The sequence below is a fragment of the Diadema setosum genome, chromosome 17, assembly GCF_964275005.1.
Source record: "Diadema setosum chromosome 17, eeDiaSeto1, whole genome shotgun sequence".
NCBI classification, from domain to species: Eukaryota; Metazoa; Echinodermata; class Echinoidea; order Diadematoida; family Diadematidae; genus Diadema; species Diadema setosum.
The window spans coordinates 23,112,089-23,132,415 of record NC_092701.1 but is presented as its reverse complement, the minus strand read 5'-3'; the positions used below and the strand labels follow the sequence as shown (position 1 = coordinate 23,132,415).

General features: G+C 38.3%; 1 protein-coding gene across 1 annotated transcript in view; it reads right to left on the bottom strand.

Annotated features, from left to right (window-relative positions):
* Positions 1-4,368: 4,368 nt before the first annotated feature.
* The window catches only part of LOC140241047 (vacuolar protein sorting-associated protein 52 homolog), a 49,655-nt gene continuing 33,696 nt past the window's right edge, over positions 4,369-20,327 (bottom strand). The window contains exons 9-17 of the mRNA XM_072320815.1: positions 18,812-18,869; positions 15,519-15,652; positions 14,517-14,672; positions 12,907-13,025; positions 11,113-11,236; positions 9,001-9,204; positions 7,670-7,847; positions 6,677-6,795; positions 4,369-4,917 (exon numbers count right to left, since the gene is read on the bottom strand). Of these exons, the coding sequence (XP_072176916.1) occupies positions 4,771-4,917; positions 6,677-6,795; positions 7,670-7,847; positions 9,001-9,204; positions 11,113-11,236; positions 12,907-13,025; positions 14,517-14,672; positions 15,519-15,652; positions 18,812-18,869 (1,239 nt within the window). The 3' untranslated portion in view covers positions 4,369-4,770. The remainder of the gene's footprint in view (positions 4,918-6,676; positions 6,796-7,669; positions 7,848-9,000; positions 9,205-11,112; positions 11,237-12,906; positions 13,026-14,516; positions 14,673-15,518; positions 15,653-18,811; positions 18,870-20,327) is intronic.

Below are 20,327 nucleotides of genomic sequence, written 5' to 3'. Positions count from 1 at the left end.
GTCTCTAAATCCTAAAATTTGTAACTTACTCTCAAACTGACAATGCATTTTTGTGATATCTATTGCCCCCTCAAATTGGCAAATCTTTATTTCCTTGTGATTCTGTGCAGGTTTAATTAATGAATTCAAACAATTCAATCCACAGTATACGCAATATACTTTGAGTGGCTTTTAATTTTGCAGATTTCCCAAGTCGGGTACTATTCGCAAATTTAACATCATTCGCAAATTTAACAATATGCGAAAATATTAACTCTGATCCTGACATGAATGCGACGTGCAAGCATACATTGTAGCCCGACATTCTGCTGAAATGGATTTGACTTCACATGTGTAGTCTATCACTTACAAATTATGTGCAATCGTACCAGTAAGTGTACAGTAGGTATAAATGCAAGAAGTCACCATAACAGATATCTCATTTGCAGAAAGACATTCAGAAACCTTTCATGAGATCTGAAAATTGGTGCCCTGGATCAAGGAAATGATATCCAGACTTTATTTCAATTTCAATTGAATTCAGTTCAATTCAATTCAATTTAATTCAATTCAAAATTGTTATACTGAATCAAGGAAATGCTAAAGAATCACACATCACTTGCTCACATTTCATATCCAGACTTTATTTCAATTACAAGTGAATTGAATTCAGTTCAATTCAATTCAATTCAATTCAAAATTGGTGCACTGGATCAAGGAAATGTTAAGAATCACACATCACTCGCTCACATTTTATATCCAGACTTTATGTAACACATCAATAAGTGGTAGTACATTGATAAACTTTTATCAATATTTACACAACAGAAATGGATCATCCATCTTCCATATACAATAGACACAACTTAGAATTCAGAATGTCCTCTTTACAAAGACTTTACCCCTCAGACAATCTCTAATACATGGACTAAGACATACACAGCATATACTGTAAAACATGATACATATTAGCAGCATGAAATTTTCACGAACTAGAGCTGACGGCCTTTTTCACGGCATGAAATTTTCGCCAAGTGCCTCTGGCATATAGTGTAGACAAGAGCCTTTGCGTGCATTTTAATTTTGCGAATCTTGGTTCTCGCGAAATTCATAAAATCAAAATGCACGCGAACATTCCTCATTTTACAGTACTTCAAATCAGGGCCCCAGCAGGAAACTTGACTCTGTGAATTAAATGCAACTTGCAATCAAAGGCAAGTGCCGCTCACAACTTGCATTCGATCCCTCACGTTCTGGTGCCCAAAGAAGATATTTGCATTTTGGAACCAGTCTAAATCCCAAATACAACCAAAATAAATCTGTGTTATGATTAGCACATACCATCTGTACATTGCAGAGGATGGCAGCAGAAGGTATTAAAATGTATACTTGAAAATTCGCCATTGATATGCCAAACATATGAGCGAATGATTTACTGCAGTGCTGTCAATCAGGGTTAAGACGGTTTGGCTACCTTTAAGATATCCCCAGAACTTGTTGTTCCCTAAATAACTCCCTTGCTTTTGATACTAACCTCAGTTTGTGGAAATAAATACTTCATAACACAACACAGAAGTCACCTAATGCTGTGATCATTCTGTGGGCATGGATTTTTTATTTCATTTTTTTTATTATTTTTTTCTTTTTAAGATCGCTATTGTAACAGCTTGCATTTATACTATAGTAATGCTTGAGTGAGATGTAACACATCATCCACAGGCATAATTTACTTGCATGGAGTAGAGGAATAAAATTTGAATTTTTTTGCACCCTATGAATGCCATGACTTCTCCTTGTCATGGATGTTAGGACAGCACAGCCATAAAACATTTGGAGACAAGTCTTGGAGGAAATGCACCTATGGAGACAATGTGATGGTTGTTACACTCCACATTTAAGACCTGCAAGGCTAGCAGCATCATTTTACTATGCCATAATAAAATGTCATTGTGCTTTCTCCTCACAGACATTCTGTCCTTACTAATCTTTCAAGTTACAAAAGATGAACAGCACGAAAAGCATTACGATATTAAAATATCTGGCATTTTGCTATGTTGGTTAGTCTTTCTGAAAAAGTAAATAATTGCAAGTGTATATTTCTTGATAATCTCAGCATATTTTGTTGGTTTCACAAATTAGCACTTACTAACAAAAGTCAGTGTGGTGCAGAATAAATAACTTGGCTTGTTCAAAAATAGCTAATGAATAATCCCTACAAGAAGGTAGCATCTGCCATGCTGTATAAAAGATGACAGGCCTTCTTGCGGAAAGAAGCTAACAATTATGTAGCAACAAGAAAAGGCTGGAATGTGAGATCAAATGCGACTTGACTGAAGTGATATTCTAACTTTCTGATGATACATGTACTTAAAACTTCGAACACAAGCCTCAATAGAATTAAACTTCATAATTAGCTTCGTCATGATAAATATAACTATACTCATCACAGTATGGTCTCTGCTGTGCAGCTAGATATTTGAGAAGGGCCACTCTTAAAGGGATGGTACAGTATTGGTGGAGATGAGAATTGGGTTTTTAACTTTTTGCGAGATACCAACAAAACACTTATAATACAGAGCATACCCTTTTAAGAGGAATTCAAAGTTTATGTGATGAAAATTGGGTTTGGAATGACTGAAACATCCAAAAACAAAGTAAAACAAAGCGATCGTAATAAAGTGTGGGTCCCACACTTTATCAGAATTGCTTTTTTTTTTAACATCTCAGCCATTTCAAAACTAATTTTCATCAAATAAACGTTCAATTCCTCGTAGAATTACATGCTCTTTCATATTTTGTAAGAGGTTTCTCATTATCTAACCAAAAATGTTAGAAACCTGAAATTAGGGTTCAACCAGAACTATACGATCCCTTCAAACTCTGTAGCTGTGCATATCAATTCTGGAGCACTGTCTACTAGGACTGCATTCTCATGAATATTCATGGGGTAGGGATATGACCAATTATACAAAGCAGCTGCACAGCTTATATCGCACGTACATAATATGAATATAGCAATGCTCTAACTGAATACTGACAACAACAAAAAAGATAAGCAAAGATGATTTCATAAACATGTGACTATTTTAGAGTACCTAAACCACTTACACTTTCAGAAGTAGCCAAGCTTTGGTCATGCTTGCTCGTATAAAGGAGGAAAAGCTCAACTCATTCTTGCCATCTCATATCGATAGCACTTTCGAGTCCTACGTATCAAAGCCACAAGATTGTAATTACATGTGTGCTCACATCTGGGTGCAAAAGACTAAAAACAAAGTCGTTTTCTTGACTTCTACACATAGAATATGGACTCTGGCGACAGAGAGGGAAAAAGAAAAGAGAAGGAATCAACGATAGTGCATCAAAACATGGGGAGGGCAGTGTCAGCTGAGATGTAAACACTCTAAAAGGTACCCGTGTCAAAGCTAAACGAGCGCACAACAAAGAATGGCAGAGAAACATTTACAGACCAGGGGGCCGTTTCATAAAGCTGTTTGTAAAGTTACGAACGACCTACGAGCGACTGGTGATCAGTTCCAATGTGCTACACTGATCAGAATTTCCATAATTCAGCACAAGAACTGATCACCAGTTGCTCGTAAGTCGTTCGTAACTTTACGAACAGCTCTATGAAACAGGGCCCAGGTAGCATAGGGATACCATGGAGTGGGAAGGCTGGCCTGGCTCGGATATATTCGAGAATCCCTGTAACAAATTGTGCACAGCTTTATCACTGATCTTTGTGTATAAAGCACACACACAGCCGCGGAATCTCAACTGGACTCGAATGTTAATGATGAGGGTACGCTTCGATTCATACATTCACTGACCAGTATGGTAGCCCTACTACATATCGACCACCCTTTTTGAAACCGACCGCGTATACATTGGCGCACAGAACGCTTAGTACGCACTTCACTGCGCGCAGAGTACATAAAAATGGATTGGCTTTGACCGTTGATGAGGATGGTGTGGGAAAACGCAAAAATTCACTGTTCATTAATGGTTTTAATCAAGGAAAAAATTTCGAATGAATATTTTCACCGAATCGTAATGTAATGTCTATGGAAGTTTCTAAAAAGCCTCGTACAACACGGTGTTCAATACAACTTGGTTTGCGTGCATTGTCAATGCAAAAACAGCGGTCGATCTCAATAAGGAGCTTTACCGCAGGGAGCTGAAACGAGGCCACGCAAGTTCGACGGCGATATTTTTGCACTGAAACTTCGGATCGAAAAGGGAACAACGGCGTTTGATAGTGCTGGATTTTCTCAATCACGTAGGTCAAGTTTTTTACGTTAATTTCAGTGTTATCAAGCAAATAAACATTAGGCAGTCGATGAGTAGTAGGTCCAACCATACTATTCGTAATTTTCAAATGTACCTGGACGAACAGCGAATGAATCAGACCATCCATGAATCCCCACGCTACCAGATCTTTAATATGGTGACACGACTTTCACTCCTGCGACAACTGCCCTGGTCGTATTACTCCAAGGACTTAGAGTTAGCCTTATGGTTGTGATCCATAGGGTTTTAGGTTTAGTTTGATGTGAGGATTTGGTTTGTAGGGTTATGGGGGCAATTGTTGCAGGAGCAAATGTCATGGAACCCTTTAACCCATTGAGGATGGTTTTATTGTGCTACAACACGCATTACCCATAGACACCTGCCCGAGTATACTTGGGACTCATCCTTAACGGGTTAATATGCCTGTACACTTTTTTTTTTCGATGTGAATTGTCAAGAGACTGTCCTTTTGATGTAAACGTCCATTGCTGTGGAAAATGCTCAAAAGGCAGGCTTGTGTTTCTTGACCTCCACCATGAGGTGATGGATGTTGATGAGCTCCCCTCGCACTGCCATGCCCTTCAGTGGGTTCTGGGACAAGACCTTCTGGAAGCGGTGATAGTACTGGATGAGTTGCGTCAGGGCTCCCTAAAAGACATGAGACGAGACAAGACAGAACAAAAACATGCTACTTAGTTCAAATAGGGGGCAAGCTAGTTCCTTCAAAGTAGCAACCTGTCAAGAATAGTCATAAAAAAAAAAAAAAAACATCATGAACACAGGCCTTGCAAAGAGGAGATACATGTGAACTTTTCTTAATAAGAACAGTTAAAGTAATCTTGCCTCTCTGGAAACTTCACCATCCAAAAAACTTTACCTTCATTTTTTTCCCCTTTGTATTCCATCACTCATGCAAGCTTAATCTCTGAGCATGATTTTGGCATAAATATTTATATTATATTGGATGGCTATGAATGGAATACCAGGGAATATTGCACGAGTTAGGGCCAATATTGCACGAATCGAAGATGAGTGCAATATTGGCCCTAACGAGTGCAATATTCCCTGGTATTCCATGAATCAAGGCCATCCAATATAATTATTATCATCTATACAATCAAGTAGAGCAAGCATTTGTAAACTGCACAAAATTACCCGGCTTCTACTCGTCTTTGAAGTTGACTCGGCAGTCACATCCCAGCGCTGAAAAGGGGAAACCCCTAAAACTGCGTACATGAAAGAAACAACTAGCAAGATGCTTGCGCGCTTGTGAATTGTAACAAAAACAATGCGCACTAGTAGCAAGCTTTTGCGCATTAAGCAAGCGCTCGCGCAATAGACGAGACAGAATTGAATATGGTATGATCTTGAACGGCAAGTAACAACGGTAGCCTATGGGGAATTAATACGTTGGCCTATGCGTTTCGTTCAATATGCTCTGATATTGAACGGTAAAAATTGAGCGGACTACAATACACGGTTTTAATGCGCCGCTAAAACGTCCTATATAGATGATAATTAAGGATATCTGCAACTTTTTTCAAGCAACCCTACCACATACATTCCGCCTGAAATATTGATCGAACATTATCCCTGAGGTTGTGTTACCAAAACAGAAAATAAATTCAACTTACATCACAAGTTAAAATATGCTTTGCTGAGAGATAAAATGCTCAATTTCAACATAGCTCTGGGTCAGAAAATCACATCTTTGCATCCAAGAGAAAACAAAAATCTGTATTCTGGAATTGTTCTACATCTGAAAGCATCAGATAAGATATCCCACATGCCTCACTTTGTGGCCAACCAGGTGCAATAGACTAAATGAAAGGATAGAATGTCTTGTATTTGAGCCATGAAGTGAAGCAGCTGCAGCAGTCATTGTGGCACAACCATCAACAATGTCAACTTCATCACCCACAAACAATAGCTATCATTACTGTCATAAACAACCAACAAAAAAGAAATCATCACCATCAACCAAAAACACTACTACCACCAACAAGCCGCAACCATCAACAACACAAAAAAGTATCTATCAATGCCAACAACAAAAAGCAACCATCAACAACACAAACAACCCTCAACACCAACAACAAAAAGCAACCAGCAACAACTCCAACAAACACCCATCAATACCATCAACAAAAAGTAAACAACATCTACAATACCAACAAGCACCCACCATCACCACCATCAAAAAGCAACCATCATCAACACCAACAAGCACTTATCAATACCAACCAAAACAAAAAGCAACCATCAACATCAACATCCACTACCTACATGTACACCGACACCAACAGTAAGGACACCAAAAAGGCAACAACAACAACAACTGCAACAAACAATGCACATGTTCTTTGAGTGGCAGGTGGTAAAAAGCACCCTCGGCCATCACTCTCACCTGCAGAATGCTGGTGCCGTTCTTGAAGTTGGTGAAGGACCTCATGATCTCCTGGTTGATGAGCTCAATGGCTTGCTTCCAGCCCGACGAGAACCCACGAACCAGCTGCTCCACATGACCTGGCACCAGTGAAAGGGGGGAGAAATTTAGATGTAAAATTGATCCATTGTAAAAGTAGGACATTTTTGAGGTGTGGAAACTTTCACATGCCCAGAAATTATCACGAGAATTAAAGCACACATATATTTCTGCTTGTGCTATGTAAGACTATCTAATCAAATGTTTTGACTACACAGTACTAAAAACAAGTAAAATTCATTATACACGGCCAAGCGCAAAAGTTATACTCACACAAACAATCCACTTTTACGGCAATAGGTTAACACCAAAAGTATACTGTTTACATAAATATGAAACTGGAATGTGCTAAATCTATTGGTTTGGAATGGAGAACATGCTTTGACCATATAGAGTTGAATGTATGATTGTAGATGTAAATATGTAGGTGTGTATAAGGAAGTGGAAAAAAGAAAAAAAATAGAGATAAATAAGAGTGAATAGACAGATAGATAGATAGATAGATAGATAAATAAATAAATAAATAAATAAATAAATAGATAGATAGATAGATAGAAAAATAAATAAATCTAGAAACTAAATAAATCAATAAATCAATAGACACATTTGAATATAAATAATCATATATAATTACAGTATACTTCAAAGGGAGTACAGGAATTCAAATTTGACCAAATTGTAACAGCAGCCTAAACTGACAAGCAGATTAAAAAGTTTACAAGTAACAAAATCACAGGACAGGATAGGACAAGCACATCACTCAAGGTAAAAAATGGGAATTTGACCAAAATTTTTTTTGACCCTTTAACCTGTTGAGGACAAGTTAATTTTGCTATGATATGCATTTCCCATAGACACCCACTGGAGTATACTTGGGACTAGTCTTCAACGAGTTAATAGACTTCTACTCCTTACGTTCTTGGTTCTTGAGCAGGTCGGCCTGGCCCCGCTCAATGCGGTTTTCAGCATCCTTCACAAAGGACATCATGCCCCCAAAGTGAGGGGCCAGCACCTCCTCGATGAACTCCCCAGTCCGTGCCTCCAGGAGCTGCCGGAAGCTGTCTGCCTCACGGGAATCTTCCGAGGTGCACTCCTGAGAGTAAATGGGACCAAATCAGAAAAAGAATTAACTTTTAATGCAAATAGTTTCTCTCAGGCAAAACATCATACAATGAGACACGAAAATACGTCAGCTACCTTACATATCCAAAGTTGTGGCAGAAAGAAAAGGAAGCCAATGGAACAAGAATCAAGAGTATTCAATTACTATAACACTATCAAATAATTTCAGAGCATGTGAAATCTAAAATGTCTGATTTAACATTAATGATGCTAATGATGATTTCAGCTGACCTCTTCATCCAAAGAATCCCCCACACTCACAGCTACCATACAAAGAGTATAGACACCCATCTAACGTCTCCTCTACACACTCTTGCAGGCTGCCTGAAACCTACTCCTACTTACCACCTCCCTGTGCTAGCAGGCATCCCACCCCACCAACTCAGAAGAAACACTGCCACAAGACAAGCAGTTCTTACAGCTGCCATGGAGGAGTACCCTCCCCTCCACACCAAGGTCCATGTCACCCTCCCTAGGCAGCACGTTCAGGGCAGGAAACCCTTCATTGTGTCTGCCCAAGCCCTGGGAATCTCTGCACAAAGGCCTGGCTCTGAAACCAAGTGGAAGAAACAACAGCCTGCAGGCAGACTCGCCAATATGCTGCCAAAAACAAACATTCCATCCCCCCATCCCCTCCCCCAGCTGTGACCTTCCTCGCAAAGAATAGTGCCGCCTGAACCAACTCCGCATGTGGGTGGGAGTAGGGGCACTTTTGAGGATGCTGGTACCTGTAGAATCTCTCAGACACAGACAGATGTGACTGTGGTGAGGTGTAGACAGCAACCACCACATAGATCACTGCACTATTCATAAGATCCCACCCCCTGGGTGCCACCTTTCTCGCAAGGAATGGTGCCGTCTGAGCCACCTCTGCAATGGGGGGCACATTCGCGCCTGCTGGCACCTGTGGAATCTCTCAGACGCCGACAGATGCAACTGTGGTGAGGTACAGGCGGCCGACCACCTCATAGAACACTGCACCGTCCATTGCCTGGCGAGCAGGTTGACCTGCCCTCCGAAACCTCACTCCTGCTGCCAGGACCCGGCTGGAAGATGCAGTCTTCACTGAGCAAGAGAAAAAGACCGATCGATCAGAAACCACGAGCAGGGAGAGGAAGACTCACCGTGATGACGTTGAGCATCATGTCGTAGTTGTTGATGAGGAAGATGAGCTGCTCCTTGCGAGAAGGGAACTCGGCCGCCATCCTCAGGATGAAGTTTTCCACCTCCGCCTGGAGCCGCAGCAGGAGCCGGTTCACCTTCTCGTCTGGAAACGTCTCGTTCAGGTTCACGAGGGCGCCAGAGTACTCTGCGTAACGACGGGTAATCTACATGCAATAATGGTGACAGAATGAGAAAATATTAACATATCAAACATGCATAGAAAAAAATACAGATATACATCTATGTCAACATGACACAAAGTATCACTTATGACATGAAAACATCACCACTCAAATGAGACACTAAAGTAGATTGAAACCAAGTCTAATTATTTTGCTTACTGTGTTGTATTTTGTATGAATAGTTCACAATTTTTGTTACATGCTAGCATTAAAAATAATATGAATGTCGCATATTTTGCTACCTTGCTCACTCATCAGTTATGTTAGCATGATGTCATAATTTGTTGAGCGGAAATAACATCTATTGATAGGGTTCAACAGTTCTGCCTATGATATTTTAATCTATCACTGTACAGGAAAAATTTACAATTTAGTAAATGATCACTTGGTAATATAATTTTGTTAAAATATTTGTTTTGTCTCATTTGACAGTTTTAAAGAAGAAAGTTCCCCCAAAATAACATTATAAGTGATATCTTCTCAAAGGGAAAGGTAAGAGAGAGTCTCGCTTGATAAGATGACTATGGAAGTATGTGTCATGTCCAGTGTTTGTGTTGGTGTTTGTGCTTGTGTATGTGTTCTTGTTTGTGCATGTGCTTGTGTACTGTTTGTGGCTGTGTTTGTTTGTGTGCAATGACCTTGTGTTTGTTTGCATTTGTGAACATGTGCATGCATTGATATGTGCCAGTTATTTTTCCTACATCTCTATGATGTATCACTGTATATTGTGGACATTCTGTTTCCCTTTTTCTCTCAGGGGTTAGTCCTAGATAGGGCTAACTTGTCTTCCCTTTAAAGGGAAGATAAACCCCAAGAACAATGTGGATTGAGTGAAAGCAGCAACATTAGTAGAACACATCAGTGAAAGTTTGAAGAAAATCGGACAATCGATGCAAAAGTTATGAATTTTTAAAGTTTTGGTGTTGGAACCGCTGGATGAGGAGACTACTAGAGGTTATGACGTATGAGTGGACTACAATATCAAGAAAATATAAAGAAAATACTACAAAAATCCATTTTTCATGAAAATTACAAATTCCATCAGCTTGATATTGACATATGTTAAGGGTAGCAATTATTCCCCCTGCTTTCTGAAAGCGGTTGGTCCACTGCTCTTTCATAATTCTAGAAAAGTGAATTTTTGCTGAATATCCTTTATATTTTCTTTGTATTGTTGTCCACTCATACGTCATATCCTCTAGTAGTCTCCTCACCCAGCGGTTCCAACACCAAAACTTTAAAAATTCATAACTTTTGCATCGATTGTCCGATTTTTCTCAAACTTTCACTGATGTGTTCTACTAATGTTGCTTTCACTCAATCCACATTGCTCTTTGGGTTTACCTTCCCTTTAACAACATTACTTGATAACTCTGTTCTTAGCTCTTTGTCAAACTGTACTTATTCACGCTGTATTTCTTATATTACTGTACACGCCAATTTTGTGAGGTTTGCTTTTTTGTGAATTTCGCGAGTTAGGTGCTATTTGTGAATTTAAAGACACACAAAAATATTGACTTTGATCACGATATGAATGTGACATGCAAGTATAGATTTCTCCGTTCAGTACTGCACACAAGGATGGTGACATAGGAGGCTCATATGCTTCAGAAAAGTAGCAATGTAACCCCCATTATACAATGCAACTTGTTTAATGAGTTTATTTATGAAGATTTTATCCATGATTGCAAATCTAACCATTTGCAGAATCATCAGGAAGTTCTAATTCGTGAAAAATTAGACTCGCTAAATATATGGCATATACAGTACTTGAAATGCTTCTGCTTTGTTGATATCATATACATTTTGTATCAGTTATTTTTTTTTAATTGAATGGTTAACTTAATGAACTGAACTGAAAGTGAAAAGACGGTGGGGGAGGGGCCTTACGTAGTGGGGCCTAACATCGATGGAGCCTAGCTTCTGGGGATCGGTCTCGTGGATGCTCTGGATGTTGAGCTCCAGGATGATCTTGAACCTGGGCCACAGCATCTCAAGTAATGTCTCCCAGTACCTGGAGGGGGAAGGAAGAGGAGGAGGAGGAGGAAGAAGAGGAGGAGGGAAGGGGAGGGGAGGAGGAGGAGAAGAAGTGTAAGAGGAGGAAGAAGGGGAGGAGGGGGAGGAGGAGGAGAGAGAAGGGGAGGAGGAGGAAAAAGAAGATTGGAATGATGACTTCTCATGTAAATGTGTTCCAACAATCATTTATAGTCTTAACAGTTTCAAACATTGACACCTACATGCCGAAAGTCAGGTTACTGAGAGGTTCCTTGTTGCTGACAATCAGAGAGATTAGAACAAAAGCCAGGGAATACCATTCAAGCCCTCACCAGCAAAATCAAGTCGATTTTCAAATTTTGAACACTCTCATCAAGTGACAATACCGAGTACAAAGATAATCTTGTGAGGAAGTTAGAATATCCATAACAGGGTGAGGCTAAGTATAGGAGCTGTTGCCAATTACATGCTTTCTATGAATATGGGACTAAGCCAAGCATCTAAAAGGCACAGTTTGAAAATGTGGTGACTCGATTTCAGAACTTGCTGAACACTGCTGACTGAGCTGCATTATGATGTTCAAAGATATGAAATTAATTATTTTAAAAAAGCACTACAGGGTACATTCCAGCACACAAACTTTTGCTGATTACGATGGTACTAGCAAGAGATCTTTGAAGAAATACCATGCTAACAAGTCATATAGTAACAGGTCTATTCTAAAACTACTGTATACTATAAAACTGGAAATGAAATTTTTGAGTGAGTAATATTTTGCACTCAGTTGGCTAAAACAAATTTTGCCTGTTTTCAATTCTGCAGAATCAAAGAGATAAAATATAATAACACATTACAAGCAAATATATTGAATGCATTTTTATTTTTGCTCTAGTTTCAGGCCGTGCAAAATGCATGAAGATTTCCACACATCTGAGATGAAAACTTTTGAGCATTGTAAATCCGGTCACTCACATACTTTCAATTCTTTGAAGTGTTTAGCATTGACCTTCAACTCAAAATTTTTCATAGTTTAAAGAGGAATTTCATCTTGATATTGTGTTGCTTTGTGTGAAAACAGAAAAATCAGAAAATTAGATCAATGAAACTTTGGGGAATAAAGACAGACACACAAACACACACGATAAAAGGTATGCACTTTTAAAGTTTAGAGAGCATGACAAATTGACAACTTTATGTGACGTAGACGTTGAGCAGCTCTCCATTCTGTTTATACACATAAAGTCCCAAATCTGTTCTTAGCATAAAATAAGAGTTATACAGGGTTTTCTTCTTTTTTTTTCTTTTTTTTTTTGCATATGCTCCTCAGCGAATAAGTTCTGTCTGTGCCAAAACATATGAAAAAAAAAATTAGTGAAACTTTGTGTACAAACAGAATGGAGAGCTACTCAACATCCACATCACACGGAGTTGCCAATTTGTCTTACTCTCTATATTTCATCAGTTTATAACTTTTTGTGTGTCTGATATTTTTCCTAAAATTTTCACTGATCCACTTCTCTGATTTTTCTGTTTTCATACAAAGCAACATGATATCAGGATGGAATCCCCTTTAATTCTTGCATAATATCAGAGAGAATCTTGTAGCATGTAAGACTACTCAACTCAGATTTTTCACGACGGAAACATGGTCAAACAGTGAGCTTTACATAAACCAAATCATGAGCTTACTTGTCCAGCGCTGGTACGGATCGTTTGTGCATGAGAACCCTATAGCGCTGTATGATGTGGATACACAAGAAGACGGCGATGGAGTCATAGCACTCATTGGTGTACGTATCCATGTGTTTCTACAGACAGACAGACATACAAAAAAGAAAAAGACAAACAGGAAGAGAGAGAAAAAAAATATGAAAGATAAAACTACATCCATGCTTTCTGTTTCCTCATATCAGGGACATCACATTCAGAGAGAGAAAAAAAACACACAAAAAAAACTGATTTCACCAGGATATGCAACTTTTAACTTCTGAGAATTATATACCTCAACTGAAAAACAGGAACTTGCTAGCTTTGCTGAGAAGAGAAGGAAGGCTAAGGACGAACATAGAGGCTGCAGGCATTCCTCAGCTGCTAGCATACGCTGGACTGAAATCTTCTGCTTATCACAAATGTTTAATTGCACCAACATCCTGAGTATTATGATTGCTTTATTTGTAGAATATACTTGAGACATGCCCTCTGCAAGATAATAATGCTTTTTTGTCATTCCAATTTTTATCTTTGTGGGACTAAATGTAAATTTTAAAGAATATACAATGTACAAAAACAAAAACAACTTGAAATACACCAGTCAATCACCCAATTTTTTCTATCAACGATCACGCTATCAGTATTTTTTCCAAATACGTCTTGAATGATTGTTATATGCAATGCGTGCATATATTTCGATCCATATCACGCTAACCTATCAACATGGAATCTCAATATTATTCATAAAAACGTACGCTTATAGCTAGAATGCGCACATAACAGTAGTGGCGCTTACGGAGCACAACTTTAATGTGCATAACACAAGTGCAAATTTGTTATAGAAATATGATCTCATTTATCGAAATTTGTACATCAGAGGCTATCACAGGTGAATTATGGCTGCTTTTTGGGTATTCTAGCTGTACACACTTTAATCAAAACTTGGAACCGATGTGACAATTTGGCACAACTGACACAACCAAGTTGCAAGCATTTGGAGAACCTGCCTCTAAACTCTGATTCCTTTGTCGACCTACATGTACAATGTAATTACGCTCGTATTTTGAGACTGACAAGCAATAATTACCCTAATCACAAACCAACATGACAGGTACTAACAGAGATAATAAAAATGATATTAAAGACAATAAAGAGGACTAGTGAAGAGTGTAAATCAGCACTGTTTCTGTCTGAAGAATATTGAATCTCAATGCAACTTATCTTTAATCCTTGTAGACTTGTTTGCTCAGAGTTCCACGATTTGAGCAAAATGTTTGAACTTTGTGATGGACAGGCCTATAGGGCATGCAAAAATTTTGCTTCTTGAATAGGCTCTCCTAAGAAATTATAAATACTTCATTTTGTTAATCTTTAAAGATACTTCTGAAGGTCGAATAAAGTTTCTGTATGTGATGAAAAAAAGAAGAAAATTTCTATTAAAAAGAAAGAGTCAGCAAGTCTACATAATTTAATAACAGAATTATATGATATGATAAAATACAATCGAAGCCAGGCAACCAATCAACAATGAGCAAAAAAGAATATGCAAAAACGGCCAGTAGAGGGCAATGTGAGGGAAAAATGTATACCAGAAACATGGACAGTGTCTTGCCCATGATGGCGGTAAAGAGGTCCTGGGCACTGCTCCCGCTAACCATGAAGAAGTCGCAGATGAAGAGGTACTCGCGGCAGCAATTGTCGAGCAGAGCGTAGTGCTGGCTCCGAAACAGACTCTCAAAAGTATGCTGGAATGGATTGATCACAGAGAGAAAGATAAAGGGACGTTAAAGGTGAATTAAACACTAGGCTCAATATCATGTAGAAGAAAACCAGAGGAACAGAATGGTCAAAGTTTCATTTTTAAAAAAATCTGATATGAGACAAGAAAATGTTTTCCCTTTCACAGCTTTCACATGTCTTTGCGGAATAGTGATATTAGACAGCATGGCAGTAGAGAGTGTCTACAACTAAAAATATTAAGTTCTGGATCACCCTGCACCATTCATTATATTCCATAAAAATTTGAATTCAATTCTAATTCAATTCAATTCAATTCAATTCAATTCAATTCAATTCAATTCAATTCAATTCAATTTTTATCGTCCAATAAAAAGAAATTACAGGAAATTCATTGTCGGATTTCTAAATTATATGTAAATGACGGTGCTTAAATGTCAAGAACACGAAAAGCACATTATAAATACATAACTGAGCATACACACAATGTCAAACTGGAAGAACAATCATATAGAAGCATGACATAAAAGTGAACTCAATTGGCATGATGTTAATAACTCCAAAAATCTGTTCCTGCTGTCTACATAACAGTTCCCAGTGCAAGTCCCACCCCCCCCCCATCCCCCCAGCCCACAATAAACTGAAACAACAACAACTTACAACAAAACAAAACAGGCTCGGCCTTAAAGCAGAAACACAACATGCGAATGCAAGCACCTGCGTGAATGATATCAGTAATAGCAACATCAATATACATTTCCTCCTGAATTCCATAAATCTAATTGCAACTACTGATTTACATATGAAAATGGACACTCTGTTGGGTAAGTCCAGCACTCAGGACAAGCCCTCACCTTTGTGTCATCCTTCTGGGCGGCATGGGGGAGGATGATCGGGGCCTCTAGCCCCGAGGTCAAGATGTTGCCACGGTTACCGATGGTGAAGACAGTGGAGCGGTTCTTGAGGGACGGCTTGGAGGAGAAGAGTCGTTCACGGGCTTATTGGGTCAAGGAAATCAAGAGAGACTAACTCGCCTCCAGGAATATAAAATTATTACAGCAAAGCATCCAACTAATGAAATAAAACACACGCCATACCTATCAGAGTCTCGCATTCCGCTGTCTTGCATCAAACGCGTGGGATTCATCTGAATTGGCAGGAAACCACACTTCACGCTGTGATAAACATATATTCCTGCAAAGACCCCTATGTACAATAATTGAATACTTTAACTAGAAATGTCGCTATGGCAACTGGTATGCCTCTGCCATAATGCATGCATTTTCTAGACGATCACTGCCAGTTAGTAAATGCATATGTACTAAGTTCCATGAAGATACCTTGAAATATTTGTGAGATGTGGATAAAAAAGTGAAATTTAACATTTTCACTTGACCTTTGACCTTTGACCTCATGATCCAAAACTCTCTCTGGTAAATCTTCACTTGGTAGTTCATGTATACACTAAGTTTCAAGAAAATACCTTTAGGCATTGCATAAATATGGGGGAAATAGTGAGATTTTTCAACATTTTTTACCTTGACCTTTTGACCTTTGACCTTGAGCATGTGCACCCAAAAGTTGATAGGCACAACTTTGCCCACTCATACATACACATGCCAAGTTTCATTAGGATACCTCAAACCGTTTTTTAGTTATGCTGTCCACAAAAATTGATTATGGACGGACGGACAGACGGACAACCCGAAAACATAATGCCTCTGGCACCACTTCGTGGCGGAGGCATAAAAATGAGAAACATACAGTCACACTCCTCAACTGCAAGGGCCAATTCCCCCATCACATATAAATGTAAACATATCGTTGCTAGTAGTTGGGTCCATATGCTGGCCACACGCTATGTGCAAATGAATGAGGTGAACTCACGTACCCACGCACAATGCGATACTGAAAGGTCAAGTGGGGTTGTACAAATTAAGCAGTAGGCACAGGCAGAGCGTACAATATATATGCAGTAATCGCAGCTAATTTTTCCCTTCTTACATGTATCATGACCACAACATTGTTAATTCACAATAGAATATACACATTTTCATAGCATATAACTTGATATTTCTTTTCCTAACATAATTGCTGAAAAAATCTACAAAACTGTGGTAGTTTGGATACAGAGAGAGTGCTCCATGTATTTCCTGTACGATCAAATAGAGTTTGCACTGCGCACTAGAACAGCATTGTCAACACACTGTTATGGAAATTAAACAGCGCCGCCACTGTTTAAAATTTCACAGTATACGTGAGAGGAAGAATTAAGCCATCAAGTTCTGGGGGAATTTTGCTGAAGGTATTCTCATCTTGTCATTTTATTGGCCATTCTAAATATCACTGCATATTGGAGAAATATTGGACGGAGCTGGTTAGATTCACTAAATCTGCACAAATCAACAAGAAATTCACCCCCCCAAAAAATTTACAAAAACCTTCATCTTCATAAATGTGTTGCTGATTCAAGAATCAATTATGAATTAATGATAATGATTAATAATTGTGAATTCATATTGCACAGTTTCTATGAAGCATATTTACTCAACTGCGCATAACAATATGATATAATCAAAAGAAAAAAACAGATAATAAGAAAGTAACACAATCTAATTCTTAACAGAAGATCGTACAACATAATGAAATTATACTGTAATGAAATTAAGCCATTCAAGGACAAGTTCACCATAACCATTATGTGTGGCTTTAGTAAATGCAGCATAATTAGAACACATCAGTGAAAGTTTGAGGAAAATCAAACAATCCATTTAAAAATTATGAATTTTAGAAGTTTCATTGCTGGATTTGGTAGATGAGAAGGCTACATACAGTTTGTGATGTCATACATTGTATGTTTAGAATATCTTAAAAAATAAATAAATATCATTCTACGCTGTGCATGTGACATCACAGACTGCAGTACAGTCTTCTCATCCAGCAATAGCAGCATTGAAACTTCGCAAATGCATAACTTTTGAGTGGATTGTCTGATTTTCTTCAAACTTTCGCTGATGTGATCTACCAATAGTGCTCCATTCACCCAATCCACACATTTATTAAGGTGAGCTCGTCCTTTTAGAGGCTTTCAAAAATATAAACAAAAAGTGCTGAAGTGAAAGAACATTTTTCTTCAAATGATGGAACACCAATGACTAGTGAAAGAAAAAAAAAATAGAGAGAAAAAATATGGCAGTAGAAACTGCATCAAGCCACATATACATGGCTTCTGAGACTTGATACTACGGGAACACCAAAATTAAAGAAAACATATTCTGGTAATTGGTACTGATTACAATGAGATGCTGTGAAACAATGAACCATCATTAAGGAAGTCATAGTGCACTGGCATAAAATGAGACAACATTTGTTTTAAGTTGCCCAAAGTTAATGGATAATTCCATTCAAAAAGCAGCTTTACATGAATAATAAAAAAAATGAAGTTAAATCAAAGTAAAGTTGCATTTTGATAGAACAAATACAAAAGACCTCATAGTTTCAATGTTGACATGTCATCAAATGTAAAATTCTATGACAGCATAAAAAGACCTCTTGGTTATGTGACCACAAATTTGTACTGTATTCAAGTTTACAAAAATATATCACCTTTCCCAAATTTGCATTGAGGAGTATCTTTCATATTTATTGATCAGAGAAAGTGTGGTAGTACTGATGTATCTTGAACAGAGCGAACCATTTCCCCGTTTTTTTTTTTTGTTTTTTTTTTTTGGGGGGGGGGATGGGAGGGGGGAAGGGTTAAAGAAGTGAATATTTTTCATGCAAAACAAGTGGGAAGTTCTTTACCAGCAGCTATGACATCATAGTCACATGACCTAAATAAGGTGTCTTCCTCGAGTATGTGATGATATGCCAACATGTGACAACTTTCTTATCACTCACAACAGAATTTTGCTCAGTTTTGACTGATCTGTAGCTTTAATTTCATCTTTCATTTTCAATTTAAGAATTGACTTGCTCATTGGGTTGTAATTGTTTTTCTTCAAGAAGACTGCTTTAGCCCAATGACCACAATGATGGATGAGTCGACAGAAGGTGGACAAAACAGGAAACGGAGCCGAGCAGACGAAGGTCTGGGCCAGTATCAAGGTCAAGGGTCACGCAAACAAAGGAAGTAGGAAAAGGATATCCCTCTTGGCTGTGTCTTCAACTCCCATCAGGTCATCCTTGTCTGCCACCTCATCGTACTGTACAGGGAGACAAATGAGGAAACAACTCTTAAAGGTCCAGTCTACCGTTGGGAGCAGTGATTTAAAAAGTGTTCAAGATATCACGTTTGATGCATATGTGTAGGTCTGTTGTATCACAAAACATCCTACCATATAAAATATTCGCAATAAAGCCTAGAATATAAGATGATATCAGTATTTTTCTCAATAAACTGTAACAGTAGATGATTTAATCTGGAAACATTCCTATTATAACTATTGTTCACATTTTGTGTATTCAACAATACTTAACTTCAATTATATGGATTCAGTTTTTTTTTACAGTGGTTGTTTCGATCTCTAACTCACATTCCAGAACTATTTTAAAACGCTAATGCTGGGGTTTTTTGTTTCATCTGCAAGTGGTAAATTTTGCCTTTAATCCTTTGTGTGCTGTGAGTACCAACTGGCACAGAAAAAAACCCATAGCTTTGTGCACACTGTCCTGAGTTTCTGGCACAGAAAGGATTAACTGCTGGAACATTCGCTCAGCAATTTTCACCATTTTTCCATTGCTGTTGTTGTTGTTGCAGTAGTGGTTAAGGTTGTGATTGTTGTTGTTGACACTGCAATTGTACGTTACGTGTGCTACGGAATGCGATTGTCTCCAAACCAGTCCGCTAGTCTCTTTTACAGCACGCTGATTGAATGCGCGGCGGTCGTATCATTGGTGCGTACATATGAGCGATCTATGTGTATGGGGTCGCGACTGTCTCCAAACCTATTTACTAACTGTGCCCGGGTCCCGGTCACAGTAACTCAAAAATAGGGCACAGTTATTTTCATGACTCCCCTTTTAACCAATCAGATGAGAGGATTCTAGAAATGAGGTATGATGTAAAGAATGATTAAGTGTTCTGTGATGGCTCTTTGGATAAAGAAAACTAACTGACTCTACAGGCTTTCAATTTTCCAAGGTAAAAAAAAAATCTAGTATCTAACCCACAACCAGATTCCAAGATCAAAGGAATCAATCTTCTGCTCCGCTGACATTCAACAGTGAGCTATACATCCGGCAGGGAATTAAAAAAAAAAAAAAAAAATGATAGAAATAGAAATATCACCAGAGCATGACAACTGCAGTTGTGGTGCAGATGATAGTACTAATCACTTCTTCTCTTGCATAAAAAAGGATTGTGGTTTTCTACTAACTGTTACTATTCATCACATTTTTGATGAGAATAAAATGAAAGAGAAAGAGAAAGAGAAAACATAAGACAGAGACAGCGTGATACACAAAGGGAGAGAGAGATTGAGAGGTAAAGAGGCAGACAGCATCCTGCACACACAAAAAAAAAAACTAAACAAAAAAAGAAAAGAAATTTCCGCAATAAATGGAATACAGAAGTGATAGGTTCCTGTGTTTTTTGTTTTGTTTTTGTTTTGTTTTTTTGTTTAAACTAGAAAGACACACATACAAACACACACACATACATA